The following is an 11,912-nucleotide window of genomic DNA, read 5'->3' on the forward strand; positions in this document are numbered from 1 at the left end:
GATTTCTTCCCTAGGGATGGCTACTAAGCAATGATACACTGTCTGTTGAGCGTAATGGATGGTTATTCCTTACTTGTGATTTTAACAGTACATCAACTGACGACGGTCTGAGGAACAATATAGTGGCATAGAGCTGTCTTATATAGCTGGACATCAGGAATACGTGTTTATAAAATGAAACATAAACGTTGGAAGGGGGTGGGGTTTTCAGTACAATAGATAAGATAACTAGGAAAATAAAACGTGAACGTGCTTCCGAATGACTCAAATCGGACTACCAAATCGATACCTGTGCTCACCCTGTGCTAATTTACGACGACTAACTTAATTCTAGAATCAAAAGACCGCCGGGATGCAGTTTTTCAGCACCTTGGAGAAAAGGCGGCGTGGTCGAATACCAAAGCCAGACGTTCAGCCCAACAGAAAGCCTCAATGAACCGTTTACACTTATCAAGAAGTTATCAAGAAGATATGCAGAAAACAAATAGATCATAAGGTTGACGGAAACTCGGGGACTGCGTCTACTTGATGAGCCCCAAGAAGGGCGAAACCGGTCGTGGGCTGTCGAAGAGTTTTCAGCAACTTTGTGAGTAGTTTCTTTTATGGGAATAGTTTTATCTTTATTGATTTGAGCAGCTACCAGAAGTCCTTACATCATCCATATCCACTAGAGCAAGCGCCCCCTTGGCTACCCTTGATCACTCCTCTTTGCTCAGTCAATTCGGTTGGTGAACTGATTGTTCACTACCGGAGAAGTTGACCGTAGATTCCTGATAGAGATTTCAGACATCTGAGCTCATCGCCTTATATCAAAAATCAAATGCCTTACATAATTAGCTGAAACTTTTCTGACCTGAGTCAAATGAGCAGGGTTAAAGTATCCGGAGGCTTTTGCCGTCTTATAGGGTCGACCAGGAATGCTGTCCTCTGTAAGGTTGGAAAGAAGTGGTTCCTAATTTTAGAGAACGAAAATGTGAGGGTTTTTTGGAGGGACTGCATGCAGCGTCGCAGATCACTCTTAGTGTTATTGGAGATATTCCAAACCCTGACCTCCTTTTATAAGGCTTCTATGAAATAATTCTTGTGAATATTCATACTTTATAGGAAGAAGCGCGAGAACCAATCAAACTATATTTGGGGAAGTTATTCAACTTACTCGAAAGTGCAGTAATTTTCAATGTTTCTGAGAATTTTCCGCCGTGTACTAAGTTGAAGACAGCTTGTACTTTGTAGAAATATTCGACCTCATGGGCTATGTCGGTAACTTCCAGCTGTGTTTCACTCAGCGCAAAACTCTGCTTCTCTACCTTATCACCCTTTCGAGATTCACGCTCCACTCGGTAGGATAATCGACATGCTGATGGGTACTGAGTGGTCATGGGCGTCCATGTTAGTTTATGACCGAGTTCACCTGAGAGCGATTTGATAATAAAATTTTCCGGTGCATTGAGCGCTGAAAAATGGCGAGAAAACAAATATGTAACATTTCACTGTAAAAAGTTACTGTACATTGAATGAGCTAAACGGTGAAATCCAAAGCACATTTAATTAGAAAATGGGGATTTGAATCTGCATGGAGTCTCGTGAGATGCACACAGCTGGTGGTTTCCAAAAGGAATTAAACCGCTGTCAAGTGTTTCTAGGCTTTTTAGTATAGATTTGCACCATTTGCACAAAATCTTCATTGAAACTGTCTAGGGTATTTTGTTCGAAATGAACTTCCGCAAACAGTTTAGCTTAGCATTTGTATTCAGGCCAAATGTTTAATTCCTTAAGATACGCTTATAATTCCTCAATGAACTCCCGGATTTCCAATGAGAATTGCGTGCATGGAAGATGAAATTATGAGTTTTGCTCACTTCTATTTTTTGTTTACCCGAAAAAAATCTTCAGTAGGGACCAGTGTGTGATAGTTAACTTACCTGGGTATGACGTCTTTACTTCTGTTGGTTGATTGCTTTTTACTACCTCATTTCCGTTTAGCAGTTCAACCAAAACGTAGTAGTTTTTACATGCATCTAAACCTCCAACGCGAATTGGGCTATCCATACTTTGTTTGGACGCAGCCAGTGCACCATATACAGTAACACGCACAGCGTTGCCAGGCTGAATCTTGCCCCATTTGACTTTCACGTAATTCTCCCCGCTTTCAATAGGTCCGACTGCAATTGTTCTGTCCACTGAAACGGTTAAGAATATCAAGGTTAGAAACGTCTTGATAAGGAGGTTGGTTGACTTAGTTCCCGGACTATTATCCCCTGTTGAGAACAATGCAATGTTGCCATATTTCTCATGTACCCTCTCTACAAAACCTCACCGATCAGTATAAAGTTTCTATTCAGATGGCTAGCCAAGCTATTGAATGACAATGGTATCGAGAAGGCTATTACAAAAGCATACACATACGGGCTTGTATGGGCGATTTATAATTTGATGTGTGTATACGTATGCAAAGACACCTGAATAACGTGGAAACAAGAGTACCGGACAAATTTTGATAGCTTTTTTTACCATGTTCGCAAGGTGGGACGTGTTTCTTTTTCATTCAATTTGACAACGGCTATCTTCAAATCGCGTAAAATTTGCGAACGGAATCAGTTTTACACTATCAAAGCACACTTAAAGTTCATAAGTTTCTCATTCTGAATGACCAAGTTAAGTTGCAGTAGACGGTGTCTATATAAAACAATCCAACTCTCACTAGACGATACCTTAAAATAAGATAATGAACAGGGAGTTTATTCAATGTATTGTAAGCTTCCTCAGTGGGACTACCGCGAAAAAAGTTGGTACAAGAAGGGAAAAGAGATGCATTGATCCCATTTTTCCTCGTGTTGTAGTAAATTCATACGTTTGTGTTTAGATGAGGACTGATTTGTAGAGTTTCGCTATAGAAACAAGAAGGAGCTTCCCCACGTCCAATTGTTCTTTTGATCAGACAAACTTAAGTGTAAACGGGGTTACCGTCTTTAATTATAAGGCAAAATGGTTACAAATCCCGTATGAGAGCCTTTTAGCTACCCATTAGTGCAGTTGTCTGTCCACGAACCAGTTGCCTTGTTCCACCTGTGAAACGCTGATAACAGATGGCGAAATAACTGATTTCAGCATATTCTATGATGATGCTTCGTCGTGTGCCAGTATTTTTACTCAAAGAAGTAGGATGTGTAAACATTTAACATTTCATTGGTTAGGGGGGAAGACTTTGCTTTTGTATTGTGACTCGATCATCGTTGATCAATAATCGGATACTGACAAATTAATCAATAAGAAATGAAGCAAATACGATGCACACACTCAACAAGAAATACCTCCCGAAAAGTACACCAGTGGTTCTGGAATCAACCCCAAACGAGCCAAATTATCTAATCTAGACGGAATCACTGTTTTCAAAGTTTTCTGTAAAAGAGAACGGATTACCTATGGAGTATCTTCTTACTGGCTGTAATGTTCCAACAGTAACTACAAAAATTCTGATTTTGAGTTTGCAGTGGTGGTCGGTAGACTAATTTGAGGCTAGAAAACGTAACACATACTGGGGCGTGAGAGGATACGCAAGGTCAATATCTACTATATCTTGGTAGACCTTTAGCACGCAATCTGGTAGTTCTCACACCAGGCTAACTACGAAATCATGTTAATCAAACATGCTTGTGAGTGGATTTTGTTAATCGGTCACATTTGGAGTTGCTAAGGCGAACTTATCAGTAAACAGAAAGTCTTTATGTAGATTTGACGTAACATATTTTTTTCGGTGTTTTAATTGTTCATGAATTAACGAAAAGGCCTAGTGTACGAAGCCAATGACTTCACATTATTTGTTTTGTTTTTTAAAAAATGTCGATAACTTTCTATCAGTCCTCTCTGACCTTTCAGTGAATAGCAAAATACACTTTTATTTGTCTTTCTACACCATCTCCACTCATATTTTGTTAAGCTTTGTTGATTTAGCCATCTTTCTATACAATATCTAAGACGTACAGGCTGGCCATGTTACTTCGCAATAGATACGCTTATTTCTGTTGTCTTATGCGTAGGTTTTTTTCTCCAAATACGGTGCGCAAATTGCCCCATTCTGTATCACTAGATAACCTTATTCCAAACCTGGGGTCCTTAAAATCGGGTCGAATCATTATGTTACTGTACATGCGTAAAGTATCTGATAAAAATAAATGCATAAAACTACTTAAGCTATTTTGATCGTGTAGCAAACTATGAGCAACAGTTTCAAATAATGGTATGATGGACGGAATATCCTCTCATTATAGATGCGGAACTATGGATTTGTGTTAATCAGTCAGCTTAAAGTTACAAGTTCAATTTCATCGTGTTAGCGAAATGCTTGCATAAGGTCATGTGACCAATGCTTACTGAAGTCGACACATGACTAAAGCGGTTCGTCAGTACCTGAACAGAATTGGCTGACGTATGGATCACAACAAAACTGAACTGACTGAAAAGGTGGTGATGTCCTTCCGAGCAGCCACGCAGAGTTTTACTCGTAGTATACCAAGAGGAAGACGTATAGGATACTGTTGAATCTGATCTAATACTGAGAATTCAGCTGCATAACTCCGTATATAGGAGTCAGGTTATGGCATCAGCCATAATGATTTGCCCTTGAAAATAAAGTGCTTCACATCTGAACTCAGTTCGTCAGGAGTGAAGAATGCAATGGACGAGAGTTTAAAATAACCGAAAATGCGCTTAGTAAACCGTTCAGTTCACTTAGGATAAAATATATTTCTGGACGTTTCAAAACGACTTGATATATTTATGAAAAGCCCTTCAAAAAGTGTTTTCACTGGTTGAAGTCCCTAAGGCAGCTTTATAGTTGTTTCAGAAGTTCGGTAGTAAATAAGTGCTTGTATGCGGTGCTGAGTAGAAAACAGGCGATATTGGATGCTTACTTCTTTCTGGTCATTCCCAGTAATCGTTTGAAGGGTTTGCGTAATGCACTACTCATAAAGTTGTTGAAAATTTTTCTGAGCAACCTCATGAGTAGTGCATTACATATATACATGTATCGCGTTATCTCGAATACCTTACCAACTGGAACATGAGGCTGTCTGGTGCAGCAAATTCAGTTGCTTAAAGACAATGCAAACGGCAGATTCAGCTGGGTCCCAGGTGAGTCTCTCGCGAAACCAAATTTGTTTGCGAACGAGTATATTTCGTTTGTTTACTGCGAGAAAAATCGCTCACGCGCTGCTTATGTAAAATGTCATGATCATAACACAATTTACATAATATAAATTGTCCACCTTAGTTTCTGGACCTCAAACCATCAAGAAAGTCCAAGTAATACGAGTGTATGAAGACAGTCATACGTTTGTTCAACTATGAAATTCAAAACGAAAAATCCTAGGATGTGTCAAAAAATACGTACGGCCTTCTTATTACATACGGTGGGGACTGTTTGTTTCTTACTGGTCAAATATTCATTTTATTTAGCCAACGTGTTGCACATCGTCAGATTCTCCCACGCTATCACCAGATGCTCGTGTATAGTGGGAAACCCTCTGAGCTGAAGATAATTTCACTTCCAATGAACCTAAAACGGACGGAGGCATCTGTCATTTAAACCAACGGTTGGATGTAACAGAACTACCCGTATTATCATAACTGCAATTTTTTTATCTGATATGGACCAGCACTGATGAATGCCAAACTATGTTTTGTTAAAACTCTATAGAAAGCCTGCTCGTCTTTGTTTTATGAACACAAGAAAGCAAGCAGCAAACGTATCTTGTGGGAAAAGCTGAAAGTTTACCTCTGAAACATGACCCATAATAATACTAATACAAATAGTTGTAATGATAGTAAACACGGATAAGCTAGAAACGACAATACTACAAAATAAATTTTTGAATACTGATAACTAGAAGGGTGTCAAGTATGCTTGAAAAGACTACCATATACCAGCACCCGTATTATAACGATAAGCGGTTGCGCAATGTCAAACTCAAAGTACCCACTTTCCAAGAAAAATAGGTTTTGGAGATTCTACTGGTATTAAAATTGGCAGTTCTAGAACACGTAACTTAAGTGGAGAGCCATATCTTGAAAAACACTAGTTACCGATTGCAAAACTCGCTGTCCAGTCACAAAAACAAATAAAAGGGTGCAAGCCGTGACGGCTTCTGAACACCAGTACTCAGTTATGTGAATGGTGCACTTTCCAACTACTTGTTACTTTGGACCTGAAGTTAACTGAATAAAATTTCTCCAAGTATCTTCCTTCAATTCCCCAAAAATGACATACTTTTGTGCGTGCGAAGAGTTTGAACCGTTCGCCGGGTGAGGGAGTTGGCAAGGCCCCGTTTGGATAATTTGAGCTCATAACTATATTCGGTGTCTGCAAGAAGATTTCCCGTTTGAAATTCACCATCTCCTTGGAAAGTATGACGGACAGTCTCCGTAGGCTTATCTCTTTTATGGTATGTCAGTTTATACTCGACATTACATCTTTCCGAATAGGTAGGAAATGATGTCCATACGACTCGCTGTGCTGTTGAGCCATCCACGTTACTTATAGTCAGTGTGACGGTTGGCAGTTCACCTTTAACATAAAATTGCGACAATAATTTTAGCATGGAACATTTCATATTTCAGATGAACTTTTGCAGTTTTCTGCTTAATAATCTTCAAAAAATTGATTCCTTCTAGCGAGGGCCAGTTGAATGAAAATGAATGCGATTTAGAGTATGGTCAAGGTTTATTGTGAGGGGATTAAGGGGTTGTTCGAAAAAACTTTCTTGTAAATCCTCGAGCGTAAAACCTTCCTAAACCTTCACTCCAAGCTCTCCGGCTCACGTGATGACGTCAGTTCATGAACTTTGAAAAGGTTGACTTTCCAGCAGATCAACTCACCAACCGAACTCACGCATGTTTCTTGGTAAACAACACCGTAGGTCTGACGCAGTCCATGCTTTCTTATCTCCTTCAACTGCATGCACAACTGTCCTGCCGTTTGACAGTAGTTGATTCACTGGTCATTTATGCGCAGAAAATAAACCACAGTTGGTTAGCGTGGATCCCAAAGTATGGTCGCTTGCAGGCTGTTGAAGTCACTCGGAGCGGTAAAACTGGTGTTCCAAACGACATAGGCAAGCTGGCATACCAATGAGTATCAGGACGAGTACATTCACATCAAGACACTGGCCTTACCTGTCAATTCCTCCAAGTTTTAGTGAGATGCCACACTAACACCAGATAACCTACTGTAACAGTGCCTCCTGAGAATTTCACCTTCCTCGCTAGCCAACGAGCAAGCCCATAGCAGGTTTACTACGACAATAGAGTTCAACAAATTTTGAATAGAAATCAGAGCCGACATTCTTTTGGCAGGTGAATACAAATGGTCGAGTTATCTGTAGTTGCATTGACATTAACGTGTTACTTTAGAAGAGGTAAAGTGGTTACCGGCAAGTCCGATTTAGCTCAGAATTATGCATGTATTTAAGTATTGATTGCCTATCGTTTGGGAGGTCGCTGTCGTTAATTTGTATGCAGGATGTCTCTTGGCGTAAACCCCTGATGGAATTATAAGACGCAGGTGTCTCACGATCACTTATATGTAAATAAAATTAAGCCGCTTCTAACGCGAACACTGTGGGTATTCACAACAACTCCGCCGCCCGAAGGGCTAATGAAGCAATCACCAGCAACAGCAACATATTAATAATTGAATCATTCAATTTTTTTCACCCTGAATCGCTTCGTAGTCATTTAGAGGGCACAGACTGAACAAATTTTGGCCGAAACTCAATCTTGCTTTACTCTCGTGCCACTTTTGACCTCGACAGCAGTCATTTTACAGTTATGTCTTTGGCCTCATATAGAAGTAACGCAATTTAACGATGTAGGGTTTTCTGGACAGTGACATGCTTAACTAACGTTTCACTGTGCTCCGTATACCCTGAAACATGAGTTTCCGATGACTCGAGAATCTCACACATGTGGCTGTAGGGCCTGGCCTTACCTGAAGAGGTGGGGGGTAAAACGGAACCGCCTGAACCTTAATGCTTCCGTGCACAGCCGGTGTGTTTTGAGCCGCAAGGTACTCTTGGCTTTCAAAGGTAATTCGACAGTGTTGGAAGGCACTCCGAGTGATGGTCTGCCTTTGGGCAATTGGACTTTGCGAATTTTGTTTTCTGCTTGAAAAAGTCATCACGGATGTGCCTGTGAGCCCGGAGATACCGGTGACCCAGGGAAAATAATTTAGTCTTTACAGACCTGTGGATTTACTCCCAAACAGCAATCCACTATAAGTACCAGTGTCCTGGTACAGTCAAGTTGTAGCCAGTAGAGCGCGAAGGATTATAGAAGTATTCAAGCCCAACCCCGATGATAAGGTAGCAGCTTTAAGTCGGACGTTTGTAACTTGCCATTTTTATGTGGTGTTCCCCTGTAACTGATAAAACACGAAATGACTATAAAAAGTTCTAGGACCCTTCTCCGATAAAAGTAATATTTAGGCAAGATGTTTGTTTACGTGATGGTTTTCACGTCTTTTCTCAGAACCACGGCATTCAACTCACGGGATGCACATATGTCGTCCTGAACTGTTTCGGAGAATTCGAAGGTGGGTTCATCAATAGGAATAATTTTTTCAGTGATGAACTTCGGTTCTTTCAGCTCCGCGAATGCGAGTACGTTGCAATGTTCTGAAACTATGAACAACATGCAAGGATTGTTATTGCATATATTAAGTGACCACAAGGAACATACCACAGTATAACGTTTGGGAACTTAGAGTTGTCTTTTTTTAAGAGGACCGATCCTTAAGCCAACTAGCCAATATTCCAGCCAATAAAACAACTACCGTTTAAAACTCAGATTGTTCCCCTATAATCATCGTCATGCGAATGCCCACCAATCTGGAAGCTATGGAACTTTAAATAAACTACTAAGCACATATTTTAACAAATTGCCGACTTCGTCAAATGGTTTACTTGTTGGTAAATATTCACACTGCGTAGCCTACCACCCACGATGCACAATAGTCTGACTACTCACTAGAGATCGGATTGCTTGACGGCTTAGGCATCCCTCGAGAACAAAATTTAGGTCAATCTGGAGTTAGAGGTACGGTCCGTCGGTCAGGCATGAGAATGAACCCAATAAATCCCAAGGCATTTTCTCCCCTATCTTCTTTTTTCCAGAGGCTTCTAGGAACGTCGAATTAAAAGGCAGTTCTGTTGTGGCTTGCTTTTTACATCATGGACAATTCGTTTATAACCTAAACTTAACCAATTCATCCACGGAAATAAAGTAATAAGTGTAAATCAGTCAAATTTGTTCTGCTTTAGTTTTCTCTCTTTTTCCTATTGGCTATGAGATATATAAACCGCGTCTTACACAACACTGGACAAGTGAATTACTGACGAAAGTTTGTGTGTTTATTCGGATAAGCATCTTGCTGGCCGGCACAGCACTCGATCTATCTCCTTAAAATTTTCAATCTCAGCCAAAGTAAGGCGCGCCAAAAAAGAACCCTAAAAATTCGAACTGGCTCTTGTTTTGCCAACACTCAAAACCCATTTCCATCCGGCCCTGTCACTGTTGACTCTGATTTCAAAAACTCAAATGGTTGCTGTATCAGAAGCATATGATTTTTCCACAGTAGTACCCCCAACAAGGGTCGTTTTGTGGCCACTGTTCTAATTAGAAAGCTCAACGCAAGGCTGAAAAAGCCCTATATCAACATATGGGTGGGGAATTTACCTCGGACACTCTGAGCTGCGTGCAAGTAATGTGATGGTGGTAGATTTGAAGCACCGTTTTTTACTGGTTTTTCGAAAAATTTTCAGTTCAACTCTACCACAGAAACATTCGTCTGCTTGTAGGTTTTTTGTGTAGGCTTGAAGAAGCACGGATCGTAGAATAATGGGGAAAAGAAGCTGCAAAATGTGTGACTGAGCCTAATTAGCTACAGATAACAGCATGAACAAAATATGGATGTGTTTTCTAACCTCTGCATCTGAACAACCGTCAATAATTGCATACACAGCAACGTATCTTCAGTAGACATGGTGTACGATTGCTCTGGTCCATAGTTCAAACAAATTTACGAAGTGAACTACACTGATTTCAGAAAGATGTGCTTAGATTTCATTTAGACCACTCGTTTGTAAGCAGCAGAAGCATCTTCTTAAATGTGAATTACATGCTTTCAATATAGTTGGAATTTACAGATAAGGTGATGCTATTAAGCGTTTATTCTATTAACAGAGTGTTAAAAAAACGATAAATTCATTCAGTCTGCAACAAAGCATTGGGTGCACGAAAAACTCGTTTTCACACCGCATTAGACCTTTTGAACTGGACTGACAGCAAGGGGCTCAAAAGCTGTCGGGGTTGAAAACCAATGCTGCAGATAACACAGGTCCACGCTGTTTGCTCTCAAACACCAACTTTTCTAACAGTGCGCGTTACTGATGTCAAACTCTCCAGTAGTCTATAATACATGAATTATGACAACCAAAGCGCTGTATCAGGTCTACCAGTCATTAAACCGAACGGTGATACGTTCGGCGGCTTTGGCCAGGGAGACCTTAAAACGTCTGTTCCCAATCACCCACAAGGCACACCTCAGAAGCTGGCCGTATTTTACATTTAATTATTTTGCATTTTACATTTAATTAGAAAGGCAGATGAGATTACAGAGTCATGGTCATGATAGCGCCGTTTCAAATTCACAGCTCTCGTCAGACCCTCATTAAAGCGTGAACAACTTGGGGGGAGATGGCTCAAGTGGTTAGAGCGCGAAGTTACTGACCGGAAGGTCCGTGGTTCGAACCCGACCTCTACCTCTCGAATTCCCCTGTCTAGGTATGGGCATCCTGGCAGTGTCCTAGCACTCGTGCTTCCTTCGGGTAGCGAAGCAGCTAGGCACCGGGAGGACGTTAACGCTGAACGATGAATAGCTTTGATTCATATCAACTGTTATGCTTTCTAAAGATACTATGACAACTCTATGCCAAAATGTCTACTGAGCAAAATATTTGAGCTTGTACAAAGCTCCTAAGCTGCTTGTGCCTTGTTCCGATATGGATACTGTCCGTAGATCCGCATCACATTCCAACTGAAACAATTCGAAGTTGTTGGTAAACTCAGCTAGAATTATTACATAAATAAGGTAATTTTTCTGGAAAGGTCTGTCTTATGTCCTCAGGAACGCGCTGGAAAGGCATGGATCCTCAAACCTTTATTGTCCTGAAGATATCGTCCAGATAACATCCTCCGAAAGAAGAGAGTTACAAGCAGGAAGGGTTGTGACACAATAGCCATTTTAAGTGCTTACCGTAAAGCGCGATGAACCAAGCTAAACACAATAGCTTCATTGTCTGAACCCAAAGGCTAGTATGAACTGCAATTTGTGGTGCATTAGCAAAAATATATGAAGTTTCAACGCTCAGCTATTGGTTGAAAATGAAATCAACGTTCGTCCTTTCCGTTTAATCAACAAAGTATGCCTGAATTCACAACAAATGGCACAATCTTTGTCGTTTGTATCATAAAATCCCAATAGATACAAAGCTTTCTTAGCTCTGAAATTCCTTTGACGACCTGAGAAATTCCAGCACGGCTCGCAATGGACAGGTCGCACACCTAATCGGATGCGATTTTCTAGATGGAAAATGTCATGCGTCGTCAGTTTGTAAAACTTTTTTCAAGGTCGGCATGAGCGCCAGTGTGCACCGAAATCACTACGAAATCTCTTTTCAAGTGAACACAAAGCTACCTGCTTCCTTAACTGATCTCCTTTTGGAATGCATAGTATGCTACGTGAAACTTTACGGGAACTGCTAAACTCGACCTTAATAGAAAGGAAAGGCATTTCAACATGGCAGGGTGATCGAGAAAATAGACATCACCACTGGACTCAGAAGTGAGATGTGCAGTTT

General features: G+C 40.6%; 1 protein-coding gene across 1 annotated transcript; it reads right to left on the bottom strand.

Annotated features, from left to right (window-relative positions):
- Positions 1–1,091: 1,091 nt before the first annotated feature.
- Positions 1,092–8,688, bottom strand: T265_11711 (hypothetical protein; the record flags this gene model as incomplete). Its single annotated transcript, XM_009178439.1, has 5 exons — positions 1,092–1,453; positions 1,923–2,173; positions 4,911–5,052; positions 6,266–6,562; positions 8,544–8,688. The coding sequence occupies 5 exons, from the start codon at positions 8,686–8,688 to the stop codon at positions 1,092–1,094; spliced, it is 1,197 nt and encodes a 398-aa protein (XP_009176703.1).
- Positions 8,689–11,912: the final 3,224 nt, after the last annotated feature.

Source organism: Opisthorchis viverrini (genome assembly GCF_000715545.1).
Source record: "Opisthorchis viverrini unplaced genomic scaffold opera_v5_550, whole genome shotgun sequence".
In the NCBI taxonomy this organism is placed as follows: Eukaryota; Metazoa; Platyhelminthes; class Trematoda; order Opisthorchiida; family Opisthorchiidae; genus Opisthorchis; species Opisthorchis viverrini.